Below are 26,679 nucleotides of genomic sequence, written 5' to 3' on the forward strand. Positions count from 1 at the left end.
ATGCAAATTCTATATATATAGATTCGAATTTTGATTAATTTGTTATTTACTATTCGGTTTAACGGTGTTCAAAACTTAGACATTTTCATTGACTGTTTTGATTCTCAAAAATCTTATGAAAGCACCACTTTAATATACGAATTTTGTAAAATGCTTTCTTATTACACACTAAATTTGTGATACGATTTTACGAATGTACCGTGTAAATTGTAAGCATCGATCTATCATTGTTCAGGCTCTACGTTTATCAGTCAGTGAGTTATTCAAGTCATAATATTATAGTCATTCTGCTTACCGTTGCCGTGAGACTCTCTTATGATTATGAGAGCAGTATATTATCATGTAGGCAATCCACACGTGGTAGATTGCGGACCCCGCGAGATGTGTATAAGAATTTTATAATTTCTAACACTTAAGTTTCAAAGTTATGTCATTTTTTTTTTTTACTACAGTGGGTAAAATACAATAGTGTGCCATCTCGTGGTTTTTGTATTGTTGCCTGTTGGTAAAACAATAAAACTTAGTATAACTTGTTATGTTAGTCTATTGCTGTAAAAAATTGTATATTAAATATATATATTATAATCAAGCTGTCCCGACACGGCGTTGCCCGCGTATTAGTTGGTTTTTTTTGCATTTTCGTAGGCCATGTATTAGTGTTATTATGTATGAGAAAATTTAATAAAACATATAAATATGGTTTATCACGGAGATATGAACATTTTATATTAAAATTGCATTTAAATACCTATGTACTATGTGATACACCATACTATATTGTGTATTATCTCAGCACTATTTTCAAAATAATTAATATAAGAATGATCTATGTTTATAATGTTACTAACTAATATTTATCTTGCTCGTTAAATATACCAACTCTATATGACTCAAACTTTGTTCAATTCATTATTTAATATTCGGTGGATTATGTTCTAGATTTATCTTAAGTTTTCTGTTGCCCGGAATAAAAATTCTGATTCGCTGAACTGCTGAAGTATATTATCATTTATCAGGTAGGCAATCTATCTGCGGTAGATCGCGGACCTAGTGCTGTTTGTATGTAAGTGTATGATTTAACTCTAATAAATATCAAAGTTATACCAAGTTTGACATAGTACGGTGGATTATATTAATCAATTAATACATAATCCTAACCCAACCTTAACGCACTAAAATCCGATGAGAGCGTACAGCTCGCCGATGATGCGTCTGGCAAAAAAATAATCAAGGTTATTGTAGTCACAACGTGCATTCACGCGATTGGCAAGTTTAATTTAATTTAAATTTAACTATTGCTGTGAATTTTAAATTTACTGTGGCCATTGACTTATTTCGCTAATTCTTATTTTTGTTGTTATGGTTTTAACAAAATATAACATCAGGTCTATAACTATTATATTCAATCATAATCAATAGCGACCTTAATATAGTTTATTTTCTTGCTGAACAACTGCAGTGACAGTTGTTGTTGTTTTTTTACCCCCAGATTCCGAACTTTTCTGGAGTATTTTCCTAAAATTGTATTGCATAAGCACATTTTCCTGCGACCAATAAGAGGAATTATATTATATTATATTATATTCATATAATTAAATGGTTACCAAATGTTATCAAAATCCGTAATTCATTACATTAATTTTATATATTACCATAGCAACCACAAATAAATAAATATTATTCTCAAATCTTATAACCCCCATAGCAACCATTTATAAACAAAAATTTCTATCGTAAATCTCAATATTCCTGTTTGAGCACATATTATTAATAATACATATTGAAAAAAAACTATCCTATCTTTTAAGTTGGACCAAATTACACGCGGTGTAACAAATTTCATCAAAATCGGTTAAGTGGTTTAGGAGTCCATTGAGGACAAACATTGTGACACGAGATTTATATATATTAAGATAATTCAGGTTGCCATGTTCCTAATACTTGTTAGCAAGTTAAATAACATTGTTTGAGCAATAATATTATTAACATATTTTTTAATGAGTGTATATTATTTAATGAATCTATATAGGATAAAAAAGCTACCGACAAAAAAGCCATGGACAAAAAGGCCTGGACAAAAAAGTCATGGATAAAAAAAGGCAAAGATTGTTTTTTGTGCTAAAACAATTAATGTAATTTTAAAAAGTTTTTTTTTTTTTTTTTTAATATTATATTTTTAAGTTGTAAATTTTAATTTAAGTATAATGACACGCAATTATAACGAATCTAGTCTCATTGGATGAACATGTACGTAATTTATAAAAATATATAGGAATTTTAGGAAAACCCCTAATGCCTTTTTTAACAATAGCGATGCGCAAACGGCCTACAAAAAAGGTAATTCGTAACAATAGCTATAGGAAATCATCCTATGCCTTTTCAATCACACGTATTAAATGCTCCTATATTATTTAATTTACTTATTCAAAACTATTCAAACGGTATTCTTATTATAACTTTTTTTATAGGGGGGGATATGTATGTGAGATTGAGTATTATAATCAGTAATATCCTGTAAAATAATTATTCAAGTAAAATATTTTGCTTCAATTTTGTAAAATAAAACATAAACAATTCAAATTATGTATACCAGTTGTATTGGTGATCGGTTCTGTATATTTTCTTTATTAACAACAGGAATTACATTATCCATAGTAGTCAAATTAAAATTTGTATCAATATCTTCAAAATCGCATTCAGAATCAGTACTATTTTCTGGCCATATAATTTCTTGAGTGGACATATTGAATTGAATTTTTCTATTTAGTATTTAAAAAATTAAATTTAAGTAGGTAAATATTTTTTTTAAATAATATATTTGTTGACAAATTTTAATTATGTTAATAGTAAAAAATTATAACAAAAAGAAACTTAATATTTAAGTTAACTATACAAGTTTAGAATAAACATTTAAGAAGATATTTAATAAAAACTAATATTAAGGTAATTATACAAGTTTAGTATATACATTTGTAAAAGTTAACCAGGTATATTATAGGTACCTACATAACTGTTAAAAAAATTCTTTTGATCGTACAAATGTTTGTCCAGTTGGTATTTTAATTATATTCAAGGGTGGACCATTGAATGTATCAATATTATTTATCGATAGTTCATCATATATTTGTGGCTCATTAGGTATTTCGTAAGCCAGATAATGTTCATTTAAATTATTTAATAAATACTTTTTAGCTAATATCATAATTGTATTATTTTTGATTACTAAAAGAACAGCACTTATTTCAAAAATAAAATGTTGATTAGCACCCTGAATTAAATATAAATTTTCTTTATAGGTTGTGCCGCGATAATTTATTTCTTTGTATATTTTATGTTGAACTACCTGCAAATTAGTTCTGTTAAATATTATATTTTGTTCTGTTTCATTTACAGTGATTTCATTTTTATCAAAAACAATTAGTTCGGACTTTGGACTTGTCATAAGAAAATAAGAATATTTTAATTGGAATTTTTTAGCTAACGTTAATGTTATATTTTTTCGAGATGATGTAACTCGTGCATATGTTTTCATCTCCTTATGTTTCCCTTCAAATCGAAAACACCAAAATTGTCTTGGAGGGCCAGATTGTCGTATAACTGTTGGATAATGCACTAGTAAGTGGTGTTTTGGTTTGAGGGTATCATTAAATAATTTAATATAATTATCATTGTTTATTTTTATTAACTGTTGCAGTTGTAAAATTTTATCTTCAGTAAAAGAGTGGACTAATAGCAAATCAATCAGTTTTAAAATATTTATAAAGAATATCCATACTTCATCATCTAGGGGTATTAGATCTCCTATCATTAATGAAAAGTAATGAATAAATGTCCACATTTCACGAGCAGACATTTTTAAACGAAATTTTTTTAAGTGTACATCGAGTATTGGTGGTGAACAATTACCAATTTCTAATGACCCATAATTAAATGTAATTTTTCTATTATTAAGTTCTTTTAAAGTGAATAATTGTATTGTTTCTATATAGTAATTAATTATGTGACAAATATTATAATGACAAACTCCTTCGAATAAATCATGCATAATATCAACACTATAATTTTTAGTAACATGAAAATTAGTAATATTATTAACTAATATGCCCGATGTGCTCGCGTTACTACGACACTCGTTTGCATAATGCCCCATTTTATTACATTTATTGCATTTAATATTTTTTTTATTTGCGTTATTTTTCCCGTTATTTTTATTCGTGTTAAAGCGTCTATTTAAGTTTCTTATGTCCTCCTCTTCTTCGATAGCAAGCATAATAGCTTCTTCAAGAGTAAGAACGTTTCGCGCTCGTAACAAACTTCGAATTGCGGGTTGTGCCCCGTTAATAAATGCATTGCGCGCTCCCGATTTATGCGTGTTCGCGACTGCGGCAGCGTCATTTTTATTTAGCCCTACCGTTAGTGCGCTTACCAAATCGTGGTAACATTTTTCGGTGCGTGCGGCGAAGCTTTTAATATCTTCGTCATATTTTTGTTTATTATTGTATAGATTTGTTTGTAAAAAACCGATTGAGTGCGTCGCCCCGAATACTTTCCGAAGGTGAGCTTCGAGTGCGGGCCAATCCGGAATTGTGCGATAGCGTACGGCTTGAAAAGCTTCCCCCTTTAAACTTGTTAACATTCGTTTGAAAATCATAGGTTTAAGAGTTTCGTGGACATTTTCCATTATATAATTAGTAATTACCTATATGCTAAATAATTGCATAAAAAAATTATTATAATAAAAAAGTTTGGGGGGGGGGGGGGGGGGGGAGCTGTGGAAACGTACGTGTCCGAACTACACTAAACACGAACTACACACACACACACACATACAATGTACAATGTACTGTACTCTTTTTTACACTTGAAACATTTGGCGAAATTTTTGTCAGTACTTCTAATCTTATAGTAAAATAAGACCAAACATCAGACAAATTTTCTTTTGTCCATTCTAAATTATCTTAATAACAATCAAAAACGTAACAACTTAAATTTTTAAAACTATGTATTATTGTATTAACTATTAGTATAGATTCAGTGGCGCCGAACTACTAAAAAATAGGTGTGACAAATATTTTTCTAATTTCACCTACCTACCAACATTTTAACTGAATATTGATAGTATTGAATCAAAATCAATTCCATATTTATGTATGAGTCTGGAGGAGAGAGTGGGTACCAATCAAGGCCATAACTGTGGGGGGGGGGTCCCCCAAAATTTTTTTTCCAAAATCTATCTTTTTATATTTATTTAAATAAAAATACCAATGTAATTATAGTTGTAAACAACATAATAATAAAATTAAAAAATTGGACCCCCTTCCCCCCGAAATTTTTTTTCAGTCACGGCCTTGGTATCAATTAAGGTTTATTATCTAATATTCATTATCTTATCTCATTGGTATTCTATCTCTTAGAACATAGTACACTGTGCTCTCTACATAATATCTTTTACATTACAACTACTTTTTTATTAGGCCATAGTTGAATTGCCTTAAGATACCTATAGTGTTAAATTCATTTTAACTTTTAACTTTTGTAGGTATCATATTTTATAAAAAAGTATAAACAATTGGTTGTTCTACCTGGTAATAATATGATTTACTAAGAAAAACAATACTTTTCCATAAATAAGTATATATTTAATTTTTTTGTATTATAATATGTAAAGTATAATAATTTATAAAATAATAAACAATTTTTTCTTTATTAATAGAAAAAATAAACGTTAAACATAGTTTCTTAACATTTATTAAATTAATTTAAAAATAATAATTAATCATACTAGATTCAAACATTTAAAATATACTAATAAAATAACTTTTTTAAAATATCACTGTTACTTGAAAGAGTTTTAATAATTTCATCAGGACTTAAAGTTATATCCTTTTCACAAGACATCATCATAAGCGACTCCAGCCTTTCTTCTCCCATTGTACTTCTTAATCTAGTTTTAATTAGTTTTAATTTAGAAAATGACCTTTCAGGCGATGCGCTTGATACAGGTAGTGTTAATGCGATTGATAGAGCTTCATAAATATTAGGAAATATATCTTTTAAGCCGTTTAAATATAATACATTATAAGTATAATTAATTGTATTTTGAAGATCAACATAATTTTCTTTTTCCTCTTCTTCGTCAGTTTCAAAATGTAAGATTGAATCAATATCATCATGAAGTTTGTTTGGAAGTTTTGTTAATGTTTCAAATTTAAAATATATACTTACAAATTGTAAAAACTCAAGTCTTAAATTTTTGGCTGAAATAAATTTTCCATAAATAGCTTCCAACCCCTCAAAAGCATCAATTGGCATACTAAAATTATTTTCTGCAATTTCTTTAATTCTTCTCCTTTGAAACAAAGAAAGATCTTTTAACAACGGTGATGAATGTTCATTAAAGCGTTCCTTTATTTGTGTGGTTATAATATCTAAAACAGTGAAATATGTGTTGACTTTAAATGAATCAAGGGGATTAGATATTGGTTCATCTAATGATACTTCTCCAGACATTTTTTTAACACGTTTAATGCGTTTATTTTGAATCAAAGGAGTAAAAGAAAAATCATTCTTCTTTGATTCAATAAATTTATCTTTATTGTTTTGTAACTCAGTAAACTGTGTATCATTTCTAAGATCTTCTACTTTCATAAGTATATCTTTGATATAATTTACAGCTGCTAACAGATCAGCATTTTTGCCTTGTAGAAACTTACTCAATGGACTTGTAAGATTAAATATATTAGTGAATAACAAACTTGTTAAAACAAAACGCTCAGATAATAAATAATCCATTATGCTGTTTGCTTTCACACAACAAACCCGATCGGTAGTAGAATCACTTTGTAAATCATCCGGTGTGTCAATTATTGCATCAAAAGTTTCTAAGACAGTAAGAAGAGCTGAAGAATGGGATGACCAACGAGTTGTAGAGACTCTTTTCAACCGCCGTTGAGGCATCTGGGGATAACGGATTTTTTGAAAATTAGAATATAAACCAATTCTTTTTTTGCTACTACCAATAAAATCAAATAATAATTCTAAATTTCCAAATAAATCTCGGGCTTCTAAACAACTACTCACAGCATCAACAATAATTAAACTCAAACGATGTGCATAACACCAAACATAAATTGCAGATTGATTTTGTTCTCTTATGAATGCTTGAAGCCCGTTATAATTTCCACGCATTGAGGCAGCTCCATCAAAAGAATGACCAACAAGATGCTCTCTCCAATTTAAATTCATTTCTTTACAAATGCCATCGAACATATTAAAAAGATGCTGTCCAGTTGTAAGTAGTGTTTCACGAATTGCAACAAGTCGCTCATACACAATTCCTTTATTAATATACCGTATTACCATAGATAATATTTCTTTTCTTGATATGTCAAATGTAGTGTCTAATGAAACACTAAAATATGTGGCATTAATTAATTCTTGTTTAATTGTATTACGAATATTTGTGGAAATAGCTTGTATCAACTGATTCTGTCTTTGCCAAGACAAAAAGTTATGTGTTTTTCTACCTTTTATCTCAACTTCAGTTATATGAGATGCTAGCGCTGGAGAATATTTAGCCAAAAGAGTAGCTAGATCTTTGAAATTTCCTCGCATATCCTCTTCTTTACTCTCTTTGTGTCCACGAAATGGCAGACAATGTCTGCCAAGAAATAAAGTAATATCAATTAAGTGTTTTATTATTTCTTTGTTATGTGCAATGTGTGTCTTAGCATTTTCTACTAAAGATGGTATTAATGGAAAAGCAGCTTGTCTATATGCTGCTTTAATAGATGCCATAATGTGTTTATCAGTAGTTTCATGCAATTTTATCCTCATATCAGCATTTTGAAAGTTACTATAACCTTTTTTAACCCAATTAGTTTGACCAGTTCTGCCAAAAAGTGCACAATAATGACAAAAAATATTGTTTTGTATTTTGGAATAAGATAGCCATTTCCTCCTTGTGGTTTCTCCACCTGGCAATTTTTTCCAGTACCAATTTTCATGAAACGATCTTCCTGTACTATCTTTAGGAAAAAATGATCATAAAATACAATATAACATAATTAAATTTATAACTCTTGTTTGAATTGTTAATAATATTAAAAGATATTAAAAAGTGACTGCCCCATAATGCATATTTCGTTGTAAAAATAAGGTCACAATAAAAATACTCCAGTTGTTAGCATTGGATGGAAGAGATAATCTGGAGACTAGGGGGAAATTTACAACTTTACATAATTAATTATCAAATCTCTGATCAATGATCATATTATTTAATAAACTAAAAACTATGATACAAATGACATAAATACCTTGAGTTTTGGGTGTTATAGCTATTGTTGGTTTGAAAAATTTAGTAATACCAAATTTTGAGGAAGATTTTTTTCTTTTTACACAAGCGTCTAAATGACGCGACCAATTGGTACTATTTATGGTACCGCGTTTTTTGCCACAATCACAGATATAATTTATATTCATTGTTAATACATATGCTTGTTAAAACAAATAAAAATAATTAAATCAACAGTTAAAATTTATCGTAAAAATAATTATATATATTAATAATCTAATTCGAATAATTATTCAGTTTTTTTTTATTTAATAATTTATTTCATAGGTACTGAATATTTTAGTTATAATAATAGTTAACTTCATTATTCAATATTTAAATTTAAATTTAATTAAAACTTACCTTTATAAATATTATTGAGACAGATTTCAAACAAGGGTTGTAATTTGTACTTTTCGAACTTACAATTTCCGAGGAAATTGCAATTGATGCGCTAGTCAGACGTCAAATGACATAAATTATAAATATTACGTTTATAAATTATAATAAAATACACCAAACTACACTGATTAACCGATGAGCCACATATTTTATTTACCGAAAAATACTTTTTTACTTATTGTGTGATAAAATAAAATAAAACAATAACATAAAATAAACTTAATGAGACTAACAAAGGTATGAGTTGACCTGAATATAAACAACATACTTATAATAATTAATGACATAACATAATATTAATATCAATACTAGTTAACAAATTAATAACATAACTAACTGATAAAATATTACAGTCTTGTATAGAATTACAACTTTTTATTTTCTTGTTGCTTTTTTTTTTATATATATATTTAAAATAACAAAATAAGAGCTTTAATAAAAAGCCCAAAACAAATAAAAAATAATAATAATAATAAGCACCCCAACTAAATAATTAATTATGGTATAAAATAGTAAATGATAATAACATAAAAGGTAAGAATAAAAGTACTTAATGTTTTATAATAATTTTTGTATAATACCTATCGGCCCAAAAAAATTAATACATAATAACATTAACATACAACATAATCTTTTAACCAAGCTGGTGTCTTGCGAGTACGTTTGTTAATATTGTTTACCTCAGTGTCTATGGATGGTGTTGGAGAATTTGTTGGGATGTTGTCTGTAGTGAGAGATATTGAAGGCGATTGTTGATTGAAGTCTTCAAATTGAATTTCACCTGGATCATCCAAGTTTGGTCTGTATTGAGCTGGTTTAAGTGATTGTACATGAACTATTCTGGAATGTTTTTTGTTTGTTGCATCGGCCCTGGTAATTTTATAGCAAACTTTTCCAACTAGATGTTCAATGACAAATGGTCCTTTAAAATTTGGTGTAAGTTTTGTGTCATTTGTAGACTGCCAGTTGTACCAAACTCGTTGACCTGGCTGGAAGTTGTGTTGGCTTCTATGTTGATCGAACCGTTTTTTGTTTGTTTTGTGATTATCTTTTAAGTTTTCAATTGCTATACCTCTACTTTCTGCAAGTAAGTCTAGTTGATCCATTCTTGATAGGTCTGCTTGTACTGAACCTAGTGCCATATCCATAGATGAAAGTTTTGGTTCATAACCATGTAATAAGAAGAAAGGCGAAAACTTTGTAGTGCTTTGTTGAGAAGTGTTTATTGCTAAGATTAAGTTGGGTAGCTTAACGTCCCAATCCTCTGGATGTTCTAATGAAAATTTAGATAAAACTGAAATCATGGTTGCGTTAGAACGTTCTACCAGTCCGTTTGCTTGTGGGGTATATGGTGGACATAGTGAATGCTGTATTTCATATTTTTCTAAATAGAGTTTAAACTTAGAACTTGTAAATGATGAACCATTATCAGAAATATATGTAATTGGTAGTCCATAATGATTTATGATATCATTTTCAAGAGTATGGATAATGTCATCTGTAGCAGTAGTACATGTTGGTCTGGCTAAAAGAAATCTGGTTGCGTGACAGATGTGTGCTAATATATAACAATTGCCTGCTTTAGTGGTTGGTAGTGAAAGGTGATCAGCTGAGATGACTTCAAAAGGAACTTCAGGTATGGGTCTTTCACCTAACATTCCATATGCTGATGTAGTTCTTCTGTTGACTTGTTGGCAAGTCTTACAACCACGAACATAGAGGGAACAGTCTTGTCTCATGGAGCTCCACCAATAGCGTGTCTTGATCCTAGATAAAGTTTTCTTAATATCGAAATGACCTGTGTTGTCATGACAATGTTGTAAAACTGTGTTGCGAAAAGAAAATGGAATGACAATTTTACTTACTTCACAACCATTTTCTATCTTGACATGAACTAAAATGTTATTTTCATATTTATACATACGTTTTATTTGAAGAATATGAACTGTGTTATTTGTACTTTTAACTTTTTTGTTGATTTGTTGGCAGAAGGAGTCAGCTAGTTGGGCTTGTACTAGTTTATCATTTTGGGAGTTGATGGTTGCCAAACAACACTGATTTTCATCATTTAAAGATTGAGGGTATCTTGAAAGGTGGTCTGCAATTAAATTGAGTTTTCCAGCTCTGTAGATAGGTTCGAAGTCGAATGCTGCCAAGTCAACAACATATCTGGCAAATTTTCTGTTAAGCTTAGCTTTGTTGACTATGTATGCTGTGGAATAATTATCAGTTATGAGTTTAAAGGTTTGACCAACCAAATATAAGCGAAATTTTTCAGTTATAGCCCAATGTACTGCTGTAACCTCTAACTCATTGCTATGGTAACGTTTTTCTGGATCTTTAAGGGATCTGCTTGCATACTCTATTATACATGTAGCTCCATCATGTATTTGGGAGAGACAAGCACCTAATCCTTCATAACTTGCGTCGGTTTCTACGGTAGTTGGCGCGTTTTGACGAAAGGCTGCAAGAACTGGGTTAGAAGTAATTGCTGATTTTAACTTAACAAACGCGTGGTGTTCATCATCTGATAATTGAATTTTATAGTTAGAAGATTTCTTACTTGATACTGGTTTGTTCTTCAATATATTGGTTAAAGGTCTTGCAATTGATGCAAAGTGCTTTATATACCTTCGTAATGCATTGGCAAATCCTAAAAAACTTCTAAGTTCCTGAAGAGTACTTAATGTTTGGTATCTTGTGACTGCTTGGGCACGTTCAGGGTCTGGCCTGTCTCCTTTTTCGTCTAATATTCTGCCTAAAATCTTTAATTCCTGTGCAGCAAAAGTGCACTTGTTTTTAGTAAATTTGAGACTGTATTTCCTTGTGGCTTCAAAAAGTAATTGTAGAAAGTTCAGGTGGTCTTCAAATGAATCATGTCCTGCTGCTAGATCATCATAATACTTTGCCAGTCCTAATTTCAGTAAATCACCGTAAGCAATAGAAATTGCTCTAGCTAAAAGAGCTGGTGCGTTAGCAAGTCCAAATATAACTCTGCAAAATTCAATATGGTAGTCAGGAGTCACTGCAGCAGTTTTAAAAATATCGTTTTCATTAATTTTAAAATTGTTAAAAGCATGTTTGATATCTACCAGTGATTTGAATTTTTTTCCAGCTATTTTACTAATCATCAAGTTCATTTGATCCATTGGAAATGGGTCTTTCACTGTAATTGGATTTATAGTTCTTGAGTAATCAACGACCAATCGTTTCGGGGTCGACTCATGAAATGGTTGATCTACAACAAAGGCAGGTGCTGCATAAGGTGATGTTGACATGCGACACACTCCTAGTGATATCCATTTTTCTACTTGATTTCTCATGAATGTTCTGTCTGGATCAGTTGCTTTATAGGGTTTACATTTAATAGGCTTGTCGTTGGTCAATGAAATCTTCATCTCAATGTCAGGAAATTCTCCAAGTTCAGCTTCAGATGTTGAAAAAATGTCCTCATATGAGTTAATTAAAGATTCAAGTTTCTGGGTTTGGTATTGATTGAGAAATGGTTGATCTACTTTTGTGGTTTCTGTATCAGATATTATAGTAACAAGTGGTCTGTTGTTAAATCTGGATTGTACATCACATCCAACAAATGCAGTTTTGGATTTTACACAACCGAATTCTTGAATAGACGATGGTGTTGTTATACATAGAGCCCCATTTGGTTCGATGGTAATAGTTGCCTTTACTGCTTTTTGCCAATCACGACCTAGAATCATCGCAATCGGTAATTTATCGCATAAACCTACTTTAGGCATTACATAATCAATGTTTCTGACTTGTATTCTGAGACTTATCCAACCACTTGGTGTGCAGTTACCCTCAGGTGTTGCATATGATCCATCTTGCCATAGAAATATGGTCATGTTTTCTGGAACGAAACACCTTCTAAGTAACGTAACGCATGATCCAATATCAGGTAACGCATCAATAGTCATGTTGCCATTTATAGTGGCCGGAATTTGAGATACTTTAACAAGATCTTCCGCGAAGGGAATCTTTTGGATACAATTAATTGTTTTAGATGTCAATGTCTCTTTAGGCTTTACTTCTTTATTAAAAAATTTTTTATTGACGTAGGTGGTATCTTTTGTGTCCGTCTTGTTGTAAACACGAGTTGCTTTTTCTTGAGGTTGATTTTTACAGTTATAACTGACATGTCCTACTTGCTTACATCTATAACAAGTTTGATCTTCTTCTTTATGAACTGATGGATTGAAACGAGGAATATAGTTACCATGTTCTTTTTGGTTGTCTTGAGATTTAAAACTAGTTGTATTTTCGAAAGTATTTTCTTTAACATAATGACATTTGCGAATAGCATCCAATTGTACAGCCCTGTCTAAGAGGTCTTTAACAGAAGAGCACATTGCTGTTGTCAATGGAATTGCCCATTCGTGTTTAGTTATACCTTGTAAGATTAAGGAAACTCTGTCTGACTGTTATAGCGGGAATGGAGCTTTATCTATAATCGCATCCTTGTCATAAATGTAATCTGCAATTGATTCATTAGAGCGTAGTGTACGTTTGGCTTGAAATTGTATAAATTCGGAAAGAGACATCCTAACTTTGAATCTATCTATAATGCCCTCTTTCCAAGTATACCATTCGTTAAAAGAGCGACCAGATACTTTGTGCCAGTTTAAGGCTGATCCTGCTAATCGTGAGGTGGCGTTGACTAAGGTGAGAGATGGAGTCCAGTGTGCGTGTGCTGAAATGCGTTCAACTTCTTTAATCCAGTCACAGACGTTTTCGATTTTTTTTCCAGAAAATAGAGAGATTGCTTTGGCAGTATCGTTAGTGGAAAAGATTTGTACTTGATGTTGGGAATTTAATGCTAATTTGTCCGCGATTGCTTGTTGCGATTGTGATAATCGGAGAATGAGTTCCAAAACATTTTCATTGGCTGGTTGATTATTTTGGGTTAAGCTCATCGTGGCGATAGTATTCTGCAATTCAATAATTTTTTGAGCATCTTCGTTTCGTTTTTTTCTAGCTGCAATAAGGTTTACTTGTATTCCGTCAGCTACTACTCGTTCATTGTCGCTAAGAAGAATGTCTACAAGTTCTTCTTTTTGACCTGTATTAGGTAATAATCGGAATGATAATTCTTCTCGAATTTCCTCGATCTTAATTGACTTTAATACTGTCCTTTCCGTTGAGTCTAGAGCACTCATGGTTAAGGAATTTGATTAGCGTTGTTGACGATACTGATAATTGATACGTAATTTATCAGTTAATCACAATGTAAGACGACGTTATCAGTGTGCGTACTGAAGTTGTTAACGGCTTCACTTGAATGCTGGTTACAGTTAACCTCAAACTTGAAAAGGTGTAGAAATGTCAAATATGGCGTTATGGCGTTTAGAAATCCACGTGCAACGTAAGCATGTCAGACTTCAAATAAAAACGGAAAACGCACTTTTATGTAAATTTACGAAACGACACTAAAAAAAAATACAATAAAACACGTTTCGGTTTGCCACAGCGCCATGTAAATAAATAATTAATACTGAACGTTATTGTGTATTATTTATTTAATAAATCGTAACAGGAGATGTTCCTCACATCGCCATCGGGAACTAACTAATTGGGTAGCTGTGTGCAGTGTTGCCCACAGCTACCATATTATAATGACATGACATATAACATAAAATGATAATAATACAAATAGATAACAATTAACATTGTAATATATATTTTTGAACCTTACAGTAGTAATATGTACTAATTCTAGCGCAGTTATCTTTAATTTCTATTTAACATATTAATCGTGTTTAATTTCATATAAAATTAAAATTAAGAAAACAATTTAACACAATTAACACAAATAATTTAAAATAGTTAAATAAAGCATTAGCACTAAAGCAGAAAGTAGAAAACTAAAATGTGAAAACAAAGCTAAGGTTTTTTTTTAATTTTACATTGTGGTGATAACTAAATATTTTCATGGAATAAATAACTTTAATGACTAACTCTCCTCCATGATTCCCCTTACATAATTCTCTCTCACTCACTCAGATACTACAAATTCGCTAGACCAAACCGGTGTAAATTTCCCCTTAAAAAGTGAACCGGTGTGGTTTTAAGAAATTCGGTGTACTAAACCGATTTATAAATGCGTCACACCGGTTTGGTTTTATTCGACCATCATAACGAGGTGGTCGAGAAATACCGATCGAGATTTGTCCCCACCTTATTTTAATATTTCCCCTCAACAGGCATCCCTTTATCATATATTACATATATTGTTATCACTTATAATTTATGGTTAATTCAAATGAATCTATTTTAAACTCTCTAATACTCATAGTAATACTCAAGTTTTAAGTTTATAATACCTTAATAGTTTAATACCATTATTTGATTTTGAGTAAGCAATAAGCAGTAAGTAAGTAGTAGTTTTTAGAAATTCATTTTTGTCGTACTTAAGATTGTATATTTTAAGTTGCATAAAAGAGTGAGCTATACTATATTTCTGTCATAAATAAGCTTAATACTAGTAGTTTTTCATTAAGAAACTTGAATAAAACTTATACTAATTGACATATCGATAGTTTACTTTGTTATTTACTGTTAAGTATTGTTAAACTATGTGACTCTATTACTCTAATGTCCCCGTTCATGCAAAACACACCAAGTCTAAAAATTTTCTTATAGCAGTTAGCACTAATACCCTAATAAACCTAACATTAAATTTATTTCGATTCATTTCTAGAAATTCACTATGTCTTTATGGGATATTTCTGATGATGATGATGCGATGGATAGTTTCATTGAAGGTATGAACATTTTTAAGCCCTTCAAACTTTATTGTTTTATAATAATGTATTGAAGTACATAATATTTTTAATTAATATTATTATACTCGTATTTTATAATTTATTATTCAAAAAAATTTTTCAATTTATTATTCCAGTTGTTGGTGAGGACATTGTAAACAATGATAATAGCCTCTTTAACGATACTATTCCCAACTCTGAAATGTCTAGTAAATATTACATTTAATATTGTTTCATGAACTAAATTTGATAAAAATATGAAGCATACTTTTTTTTTTAGGCTCATGGACAGCAGCAGCTACGAAATTGTTGATTGCGCTCAGATCAACATATAATGATAAATTTCAAAATACAAGAAAAAAAGGGAAAAAAATGGAACTGTGGATACTAATTTCTAATGAAATGAAGGAAAAAAATCACAATTTCAGTAAAAGGCAGTGTGATGAAAAATGGCGTCGTCTACTCACACGTTTTCGTCAAGTAAGAGATGCGTCCAAGGTATCAGGAAGTGGTAATATCAAATGGCAGTATTACGATTGTATGGAAAATTCCATATCTCCAACAGCAAAACAAACAGTTTCTCCACCCAGAGGTTAATTAATAATTTTGAAAAAATTAAAAACTAAATGTAGAATGTTCGTTCTTGTAGTTTACATCCTTATATATTTTATAATTTATTAATACAACTTTTATAGATCTACTGCACGAATCATCTATGAGACCACTGCCTGAACCTTCAGTAAGTTCAATCCACGAAACATCAGAAATTTCAATTCATGAATCATCGGAAATTTCAATTCCCAAATCTTCTCTAAGCCTAACGGAAGAACCTCCAACTTCTGGGTTGATACAAAAATCGTTGTTAAATAAAACTAGCAATAAAACACCATCATGGATTAAACAGTTTGAGGAATTAAAAAACGAACAGTTGAAATCAGCAAGAGAAAATGCAAAGCAACTCAATGATCGGTTAGTAAATAAATATTAGATACCCATTTTGATTATTTCTAATTATTAACTTATACATAATTAATAGGCTTGATAAGTTGGAAAAAAGGGAAGAAGCTATGCTAAAAACCCAAGAAGAACTAGTAAAAAAATTAGAAGATGCGAATAATATTGAACTACAGAAACTCGATGTGTTTAAAAAAATGTTTAACATTGATTAGTACCTATGTTTGTTTCTATTTTTCCTATCATCAGTTTATTTAAATTTTTATTAGTTGTATTTCCTACAGTTAATTTATATAAATTTTTTTGTTTTTATATTATTTTTTTTAAAACTTTACAGTGACATACATAATATTATTAAAACTGTTATATTAATTTTATATTTGTTCTGGTCATAATTAAGAAGGAAACTTAAAGACTATATTTTTAAATTAATGTAAACACTTACATTTTTTGTTAAATTTTACTATGGCATATACATAATATTATTAAAACTGTTATATTAATTCTATATTTGTTCTGGTCATAATTAAGAAGGAAACTTAAAGACTATATTTTTAAGTAAGAGTAAACACTTACATTTTTTGTTTTTTTTATTATTTTTTGTTAAATTTTACTATGGCATATACATAATATTATTAAAACTGTTATATTAATTCTATATTTGTTCTGGTCATAATTAAGAAGGAAACTTAAAGACTATATTTTTAAGTAAGAGTAAACACTTACATTTTTTGTTTTTTTATTATTATTTGTTAAATTTTTCTATGGCATATACATAATATTATTAAAACTGTTATATTAATTCTATATTTGTTCTGGTCATAATTAAGAAGGAAACTTAAAGACTATATTTTTAAGTAAGAGTAAACACTTACATTTTTTGTTTTTTTATTATTATTTTTTGTCTTGCATTTATTATTCAATTAAAATAAAACGTTTATTCTAAATTGTTGTGTACATTTACTAACTTAAACTAAATTAAGACCTTTTGACTATGTTGTTTAACATGTTGGTAATGAATCACAAATAAAGTTTCTTTTGGTTGATCCTGCTGTAGTTTCTTCATCTCTCATTTCCTGAATAATGTCTGGTTGAAAACTATTAGCAACTTCAATGTCATCATTGTTTGTTATGCATATGTTATGCAAACAACACGTCGCAGTAATGACTTTACCACAAAAGTCTTTTTTATAAATATCCATATGTCTAGTTTTTAATTTTATAAAATTATTAATTAAAAAATGAAAATTTAAATAAACAAAGTTTGAAAATCTTACTTAAGCTTTCTAAATCTGCAAATCAACTTGCCAAATGCTTGCTCGATTAATACTCTACTACTACTTAGTTTCCGGTTGAAATTTTTTTCTTTTAGGCTTAAATGACCATTGTCTTTGTATGGAGTTAGAAGACCCTCTGTAAGGGGATAGGCTCCATCACCAAGAATATGACATGATTTTGGGAATAAAGACAATGGATTATTAAGGATTAATTGGCCAATTTTACTGCATCGATAGATTCGAGCGTCATGAGAACGCCCTGGCCAACCAGCAAACACATCTATAAATTTTAGTTCTGCGTCAACGATTCCCTAAATAAAAATAAAATAGTTACATTTACATTATTGTGTTTTTTTAAGAACTTTATAATATTTTCAATATACCTATATTAAATATAACAATTATGAAACCTTATTAATAATATTTATTAAGTTAAAATTTATTTTGTATTGTATCCATTGAATATCTCAATAAAAAAATGTCTGTTATTTGACAGATTTAGATTTAAATTAGTTAAGTAAAAAGTAATTGGATTATAGCTTCTGGCAGGGCTTAATATACATCTGATTCCAGGGGACACACTTATTAATTTAACTGTTACTTTTAGTCTATAACAGATTTCTATAGGTAGCAAAAAAAACCTTTGGGGGATGTAACATCCAAAATCTTCCCTTTTTTATTTACCACTTACCCCATAAGAGAGTTAGTGAGGTTACTTTTATAATTATTTTAAATCACTCAAAGTCATAAAAGCCTATGTGTATAGTAAATTGGAAAATATGTTGTTTGTAATTGTAGGTTATCATCATCAATTAAAATACATTAAATTGTGTATCTAAATAGTTTTTAAAAATATTCAAGGTTTTTTAAAAAACAAATTTTATTATGTTTAGAAAATAATATATTGGGCTTTTTAGTCAAATAAACTGTTATAATATTATAACATATGTAAATTGTTATAAATATTTATTTATATGTACATCCTTTGGCCAGTCATATTTATTAAACAAGACAAAATAAATAGGTAGCTAATTCTTTAGAATATAATTTATAATTATAATAATCAGTTTTTTTTTTTTAACATTTTATCATATTTTAGACTTAAAATAAATAACCTTAATTTAAACTTTCAATTCTTAGCTTTAAAAGTTGAACATTTTATACATTTTTAACGACAAAATAATTTTAAACTTTAAATATGATGGATTAGGTAAATGCTTATAAAAAAAAATATGCCTATGTATTTTTAATATATTTCAACTACCTTTGAAACAATATATTAGGAGCCTTCTATTAAATTTACAAGCTTTTTTACCCAACAAATACATTTTTATAGATATTTATAGAAAAAAATACTAAAAAAATTGGAAACTAAAAATGTCTGTAAACAGATCAAAAAAAATATATATTATATATATAATAAATACTTAAATGACATTCCTTATACAGTTATACTGTATACTTTAGTCCCTTATATTTCAAATGTATATTTATATCTATAGTTTAATAAATATTTGGTGTATTATTTTATTAAATATTCTTATGATATAAAAGTATACAAAAAATATTAAATGAATGGACACTCACTTGTAAAACAACAGATGGCACTTGTTTCCTGTTACAAAACATATTTCTGTCTAATTTAGGCATTTTAGACCTTTTTTCCCATGGAAATAGGGTGTTGATATGACAGCCATCAATGCACCCAAATACATTAGGGAATGAGTTCACACCTCTTAGATTATTGAAGTTCTGTATATTTTTAAGAGCAGCATTTTCTGTAGGCCATACAATTATATTTCCAGCAACATTATTCATAGCCAATAAACAATTAATAATTATTGAATGGCTTGTACTTTCCGCAATATTGAACCGATTACTAATTTGTCTAAAAATGTATTATTAATGATAGTTACGTTACAAAATTTTAAAAGGTTACATTAGATGATACATTGTACATTTGAAAAGTATTCTTTTCAAGACTGCCTATGTCTACACCATTTTTTCATCAATTTAAAATGTAGGTACCACTGCTCAAAATACAACTATTTATGAATTTATATTGAATATCTAACCTGTGTGTTTCAGAATTAACCATGTACCAAATAAATATTAAAACTTGTTTTTCAATATTTATTTTAATTGTCTCTAGAGACAAATAAGGACCAACATACGATATTACCTCCTATAATTAAAATCATACACATTTTTTAATGATAGACAAATAATTTTTTAAATAACATTAAAACAAACTTTAACACTGTTTCTATTCAAACGGAAATGGGATTTGAACTCTCGATCTGTAAACTTAGGTACCATTATTTCTGCAAAACCGTGGATCTTCACCTTAATATTTTTGTAGTTTTTTAATTCTGCGTTAAATAGCAACATCATAATATCATCATGATCATCGTGATCATTTAAAACTGCCTTATGCAAGTGAATAAACAAGTCTAGGAAATTAAAAAAATTAAATTCAAGTGTATATTTAAGTAAAAAATAGCATGCATGAAGTGTTTTGACTTACTCTCACGAACAAGAAATCCCTGGGTTACATAACTGCTGATGTGATTTTTATTCAGAATAAAGTCTTTAAACAATTGCAGTTTTAAATCGTTTTTATTCATTTTGAATTGATTACAATATTAAAACCAATTGAAGTCAAACGAAAAGTCAAACAAAACACTGGGGTCTGACAAGCATTTAATATTCAGAAGTTAGAAATTAGAAAGTCAGAAATAAGAAAAGTTAGCCACTAGGTAGATACTAGATGAAAACTATGACATAGAAACGATTTAAAAAAACGCGGGTAACAATGCATATCAATATACGCGATAAGAAATTAATTTAAAAAGTGGGGGTTAGCCGTTCTATACCCCGAATTTCTATTTAAACCACACCAACCCGGTGCAAATTCATGAATCGGAATCATAATAACCGGTACGGTATTGCACACCGATTTGTTCTGGCGAATACTATCGACGCCGCATCTTGTAGGCCGGGTGGTGAGGAACACGCAGTCCATTAGTTTATAGGTCTATGTTGTAAACCATATTTGCGACCATAGAAAAGAGATTACAGAGTTTGCGACATTCTGTATCGTAATAATTCTATAGGCGACTTATTTTCACCGATCACAGTAATTTGAATACTTCAAATCATCTCGTCTTCTCACATGTGAATATCCTTTCGTCAGTATAATATTAATAATATGGAAGACGATTATTATTTATTTATATTCATTAATTTCGTCTCCACTACCGATACAGCAATAGACTTTCAAATATTTCAAAATCAAACTACCTAACTTAATCTTACTACAAAGTATTCCAACTACAAGTTAAAAGTTATAAATAGTTTACCATTCGTTCGGAGTAAGTACTTAACTACTAAGCACTATTAATTAAAGCTAGTGTTGTGTTGTGGAGTCACACGTTATTATACTTACCCACATTTACAATTTTGCACGTAGTCGGTTATATAATATACCTAGTTAAACGTTAGTATAGGTACTTAGGGTCGCCAGATTTAAAAATCACTAAACTAGGACATCATATTATTAAATTAAATAACCTTTTTAGTACCTATAGTTTAGTCTATAGTATAATGAATTGGAATAATAAATATCTGTTATTTTATTTGAAATTAATAAACCAATACAATTCTTTTTACATAAACTACATTTCATTTACATTTATTAGTTATAAGCTAATTTTGATATTTTTCTGTAGAATGGACTTTTTTCAATACAGGTATATTATTCTTATTTTTTTCATAAAATTCATTATGAGTTAGACCATAATATTTATATTAAATATTATGTATAATATTATTCCATATTTCGTTATTAAATAATACAATATTAAGCTTATTTTTGTTCTGCTTTCATTAACCAAGACAATGCTTCATATTTTATGACCACTCATGAAATAGACATAGTTAATTTATTGTTATTATTTCAAGGAGTTAAAAATTAATTCGACTTAAGTATTTTTCGAGTTATAAATATTGCATTGAGTGTGTAGGAATTCTCTAGGAATAAAAAAAAAATTGAGTTATTGAGACTACTGTATCACTTATTAAGACATTAAATAATGTAGCACCGTAGCGGAATAACATTTTATTGTGTATAGTAAGTATAAACTGACAGATTTATCCAAACTAAGTATGAATATTTCATTTTTTTGCTTTTACATTGATATAATATCTAATCAAAAATTTAATGGTTAGGTACGAAAAAAATTGACAAGCATTTGAATTTCATGTTTGCCAGTATTTTTATAAGATCAAGTGAATAATTCTAATATAAATGTATAATGTATACTATGTGTTCTCTGCACTTCCAGTTCATCACAAAACATTTTAATTGTATTTAGGTATTTAAGTACATTTGACCATAGATTAAATATTCTAAACTGGAAATTCTTTACAATTATACTGTTCCCTAAGCCAAATAAAACTCAACTTGCTAATTGTCAAACACAAAGTGTCAAGTGAACAGTGAACCAAATATATTAAATAGCTTACTATGCACACAAAAATTTATCAAAAATAAATATAAGTTGTGTAACGTTTTAATAATATATATGTGTGTGAGTGTGTGTTTTTGTATACATATGAATATAAAACCATCAATAATACTGATTAGATTACAGTTTATCAGGAGTATTGTATAATTCAAATGTGTTCTTAAACATAGTCAGATTAAAAAAAAAATAGTTAAGTAGGTATAATATTTATAATTTATAAAAAAATTATAAAAAAAATTAATTTAATCAATCATAATATTAAAATGTTCCCAAACTGCTGCAATTAATTTGACTTAATTTAGTTTACTATTAATTAATTACTCATACATTGGAATAAAACCTACCTTCACTTTATGCATTATGTGTTATGCCGGTATGTTATTGTTTTAACAATTACTCAAAACAAATTTAAAAATACTAAAAATTACAATAATGAATAAGAAATGTTGATGTATGTTATATATATTATATAACAGTATTTGCATGTTAAGATAATTTAACTACCATTCTCATCTTTCTATTATTTAATAAATTGTTTAAAATATAATTTAATTAAAATACTTGTATATTAATTATAGATTTATATTTTGTGATATATTATCTACTTAAAATTAAAACAACTAAAAATAATCACCATGATATTTTTGTTTTTTTATAGACTTCCAAAAATTATGATTTTCATCATTGAAATGTTAAATTAAAAATATTTATGAACATGGATAACGTGTCGTTGAGTATTGATAATTCAACTTTATTAAGAGATTTCAATGAAACTCAACCTAATCAAGAGTGGTCTCCTTTCATATGTTATGGACCTACACATTTGCCCACGTTTAAAGTTTCGCTATATTTAAACGGAAATCGGTTTGATGGTTATGGCTCTTCAAAGAAAAGAGCTAAAATAAATGCAATAATGCAATACAAATTATTCACCATGAATTGTAATGCTGATTCTGAGACCAATAATACTATAGAAAGTGATAAATCGGCACTCAAAAGAAAATGTACTTTCTTGATGGAAAACTCACTACCAAAAACAATTGCATTAGAATCTCAAGTTGCTATACATCAAACGACAGAAACACCGGTTTCTAAAAGAAATTATACAGACAATTTGATTGAATACCCACCATCAAAAAATCTTGCAATTGAACCTCAAGTTGCTATAAATCAAACATCAGCAATATCCATGCTACATGAAATATTTTCAGGACAAACCTTGACATATGAACACGAACAGTCCCATGGTCTATTGGAAACAATTAGTGTCATTGTTTCTGGTAATAAATATATAGGTTATGGGAAAAATAAAAAAGAAGCAAAAGAAATAGCATGTCGTAATGCTTTAAAATCCTTGAGCGAAGTACTATCAATAGATAATCTTAAGTACAAAAACCAATTAGAAATGTTTCTTACCGATTATGGTGATTCCAAAATTATTGATTATTTTGCTGGAATCACAGATAAAATATATCAAAAATTAAAATTTACTGAAAATAAATTTAAAGAATACTCAGTTATAGCTAGTATTATCAAAGTAAATGAATTATTAACTAATGATGAATTATGAATTATTTTTCATGTATTGATATACCTATTGTTTGTTTATATAGATGACCAAAGAAGATTTGAACTCAGCGCAAGTTATTTGTTTGGCTACTGGTACAAAATGTTTATCTGGTAACTATTTGAGCCTAAGTGGTGAATCTTTACATGATTGCCATGCAGAAATATTGACCCGTAGATGTCTAATGAAATACTTTTATAAAGAACTAATGGAATCGGTGAAAGGATATCCTTCTATATTTATCTCAGATAGTAACAAATCTAAGTTCAAATTAGCAAAAGATATTACATTTCATTTATATATAAACACTGCTCCTTGTGGTGAAGGTAGAGTTTATAGCTTTTCTGACACAGAACACCAGTTAAATCGATTAAGCCGTGGTTTGCTTCGATCAAAAATAGAAAATGGTGCAGGCACTGTATCTGTATTTGGTCGAGAATTTCAAACATATGATGGAGTTGCTCAGGGTGAACGTCTTGTTACTATGTCATGTTCAGACAAACTAACATGTTGGAATGTACTTGGACTTCAAGGTAATTTATTATCAAATTTTGTGGAACCTATTTATTTAGAATCAATATCGATTGGAAGTATGTTCAATTTACATCATATGAAGCGAACAATTTATGGTCGTATTGAAAACAGTATTAATCGATTACCACAAAATTATAAGTGAGTACTTAACTTTTCTTATTTTAAATCTCTATTTTATAATTATTTTCTACTTATAGAGTACATAAACCTAAACTCCGTGGTTATAGTATACTTCCCCGTCGATCTACTACACAATCATCTTACTGCACGAATTGGATTGTAAGTGAAGGAATCGAAATTATTAAAGGAAGTATAGGTAGAACAATTGAAAACAAATTGTCCCGAGTATGTAAAACTTCATTGGCTAATGAATATATTAAATTGTGTAGTGCTACTAATAATTTATTAACTCTTATTGAAAATGAAAATAATGTATTTTATGATTCATTAAAAAATAAAAACGAGAATTATGTAGCTGCTAAAAATGAATTATTATCAACATTTAAGTCATTAAATTTTGGGACTTGGGTACATAAGCCTGAAGAACTTAAAAGCTTTGAATTACATGTTGGTAAGAAAAGTGATAATATTACATATAATAGTAACAATCAGGACTGTGAATCTTAAAGGTATTAAAATATGTATAAAAATATGTAAAAATAAAATAAAAAAAAAATAAAAAAAAATTTAAAAAAATAATAATAATAATATAAATTCTTAAAATGATTTTGACCATTTAACTACTTTTTTTTTAAATAAAATAAAATATGTATAAATTTTTTTGTTATTTATAAATGTAAATATTTATGTATATATAAATAATATATATAAAAAAAAAAAATAATAATAATAATAATATAAATTGTTAAAATGATTTTGACCATTTAACTACTTTTTTTTTAAATAAAATAAAATATGTATAAATTTTTTTGTTATTTATAAATGTAAATATTTATGTATATATAAATAATATATAAAAAAAAAAAAAAAAATAATAATAATAATAATATAAATTCTTAACATGATTTTGACCATTTAACTACTGAATTTATTAGCTAAATTTAAAGTTTATATTTTTTTTTTTATATATATTATTTATATATACATAAATATTTGAGTATATTTCATATTATTCATGTTATTTTTCATATTTCATTATATTTTTTATAATGAATTTCTGTATTTTAATATTTATAGTGTAATAAAAACTAATAATGATATATTTGTCAAATTTGTTTATCTTTTTTATAGCATGCAAACTTTATACAAAAAATAAACATTCAAAATGTATCATAAATTATGTATTAAAGCCATTATTTAAAATAGTCTTATTACTTTTTAAAAAAACTGATTTGTATTCCTCTAAACTCTAAAATTATAACTTTGAATGCTTTTGGGCTATTTTTTAGATTCTGAACGGAGTGAAGAATGTATTGATTTTACAATGATGTATGTTTTTTTTTTTTGTGTCTGTGTACAGCATAACTAGTCGAAATAATGCTCCAACTTCAAACTATGGGGGTGGTTTCCGATGTAAAAGTGAATATCCTTGGTGCATTATAAAGGTAAAAAGTTAACATTTTCCAACAGTTTTCAAAAAAATCGAGAAAAATAAAAAAAATTGACGGAAAAACAGCAATTTTTACGCAAAACCAGTTTTCGACCAAATCGATTTTTTTTATGGTTGTAATTCAAAAACTAATCACTGAAAAAAACCAAATGTTAATGTCAGTGGTATCTGTATATAGTTAAATTTTCAAAAAATTTTGACTTTGAGTTATTTATAGACCACTGAAATTTTCGATTTTTTTGAGAATTTTTTTTTAAAGTGTCAATAAAAAATTTTTGGACGACCAAAAAGTTTTGAAAATTTAATACAAAGTTTCTTATGAGTTGTTTTTATTGTAGCTAAAAAAAATTAAAAATCGTTTGTCACAATTTTTTTTTATAAGCGTTTATAATTCAAATTTTTACGAAATCTGTCGAAAACGCGAAAATGTGTAAGTAATTTTGAAGTTGAAAAATCATAAAATTATTTGTGTTTATAACTAAGGATTAAAATTATAACACTAAGTTTTCCATAAGTTTTACTTCAAGTAGCTATAGATAAAACTCATAACATCATTATAGGAAAAATTTTATGTGCGTTTGAATTTTAAATTTTTACGAAATAGCGTAACGACAACGATTTATCCTTTTATGTATCTTTATTTTTATTTATTTTTATTTAACGATTTTAAATATTTGTTATTATTCAAAAAGTATAAGTCGTAGATACTTGAAAATTTTACCAGTTATTTAG

At 28.2% G+C, this 26,679-nt stretch overlaps 4 protein-coding genes across 4 annotated transcripts; 2 read left to right on the forward strand and 2 right to left on the reverse strand.

The window, feature by feature from the left end:
- Positions 1-5,887: 5,887 nt before the first annotated feature.
- On the reverse strand, positions 5,888-7,836 carry LOC126555434 (zinc finger MYM-type protein 1-like). The gene is made up of 2 exons (XM_050210354.1): positions 6,112-7,836; positions 5,888-5,944 (listed from the first exon to the last, which is right to left on the reverse strand). Exons 1-2 carry the CDS (start codon positions 7,834-7,836, stop codon positions 5,888-5,890), a joined length of 1,782 nt encoding a protein of 593 aa, XP_050066311.1.
- An 8,220-nt stretch (positions 7,837-16,056) lies between these two features.
- Positions 16,057-16,685, forward strand: LOC126555435 (uncharacterized). The gene is made up of 3 exons (XM_050210356.1): positions 16,057-16,108; positions 16,212-16,485; positions 16,553-16,685. The coding sequence occupies exons 1-3, from the start codon at positions 16,057-16,059 to the stop codon at positions 16,683-16,685; spliced, it is 459 nt and encodes a 152-aa protein (XP_050066313.1).
- A 786-nt stretch (positions 16,686-17,471) lies between these two features.
- Positions 17,472-19,845, reverse strand: LOC126555436 (uncharacterized). The gene is made up of 4 exons (XM_050210357.1): positions 19,823-19,845; positions 19,335-19,635; positions 17,748-18,058; positions 17,472-17,676 (listed from the first exon to the last, which is right to left on the reverse strand). Exons 1-4 carry the CDS (start codon positions 19,843-19,845, stop codon positions 17,472-17,474), a joined length of 840 nt encoding a protein of 279 aa, XP_050066314.1.
- A 1,018-nt stretch (positions 19,846-20,863) lies between these two features.
- LOC114127905 (double-stranded RNA-specific editase Adar) lies at positions 20,864-25,141 on the forward strand. The gene is made up of 4 exons (XM_050210358.1): positions 20,864-21,121; positions 22,935-23,813; positions 23,890-24,515; positions 24,575-25,141. The coding sequence occupies exons 2-4, from the start codon at positions 22,986-22,988 to the stop codon at positions 25,002-25,004; spliced, it is 1,884 nt and encodes a 627-aa protein (XP_050066315.1). The 5' UTR covers positions 20,864-21,121; positions 22,935-22,985; the 3' UTR covers positions 25,005-25,141.
- The last annotated feature ends 1,538 nt before the right edge of the window (positions 25,142-26,679 follow it).

Source organism: Aphis gossypii, unplaced genomic scaffold, assembly GCF_020184175.1.
Source record: "Aphis gossypii isolate Hap1 unplaced genomic scaffold, ASM2018417v2 Contig00848, whole genome shotgun sequence".
NCBI lineage: Eukaryota > Metazoa > Arthropoda > Insecta > Hemiptera > Aphididae > Aphis > Aphis gossypii.

Bases quoted from the DNA above. Each gene is read 5' to 3' on its own strand.
- LOC126555434 (XM_050210354.1), bottom strand. From the start codon at position 7,836: ATGAGGATAAAATTGCATGAAACTACTGATAAACACATTATGGCATCT. The intron at 5,945-6,111 runs GTTGATCTTCAA...AATTAAAACTAG, and splicing joins AAGAGGAAAAAGAAAATTAT to ATTAAGAAGTACAATGGGAG.
- LOC126555435 (XM_050210356.1), top strand. From the start codon at position 16,057: ATGGAAAATTCCATATCTCCAACAGCAAAACAAACAGTTTCTCCACCC. The intron at 16,109-16,211 runs GTTAATTAATAA...CAACTTTTATAG, and splicing joins AACAGTTTCTCCACCCAGAG to ATCTACTGCACGAATCATCT. The intron at 16,486-16,552 runs GTTAGTAAATAA...CATAATTAATAG, and splicing joins GCAAAGCAACTCAATGATCG to GCTTGATAAGTTGGAAAAAA.
- LOC114127905 (XM_050210358.1), top strand. From the start codon at position 22,986: ATGAACATGGATAACGTGTCGTTGAGTATTGATAATTCAACTTTATTA. The intron at 23,814-23,889 runs GTAAATGAATTA...TTGTTTATATAG, and splicing joins TTATAGCTAGTATTATCAAA to ATGACCAAAGAAGATTTGAA. The intron at 24,516-24,574 runs GTGAGTACTTAA...TTCTACTTATAG, and splicing joins CGATTACCACAAAATTATAA to AGTACATAAACCTAAACTCC.
- LOC126555436 (XM_050210357.1), bottom strand. From the start codon at position 19,845: ATGGTTAATTCTGAAACACACAG. The intron at 19,636-19,822 runs GTTAGATATTCA...ATACATTTTTAG, and splicing joins GTTAATTCTGAAACACACAG to ACAAATTAGTAATCGGTTCA. The intron at 17,677-17,747 runs GTAAGATTTTCA...ATTAAAAACTAG, and splicing joins TGCAGATTTAGAAAGCTTAA to ACATATGGATATTTATAAAA.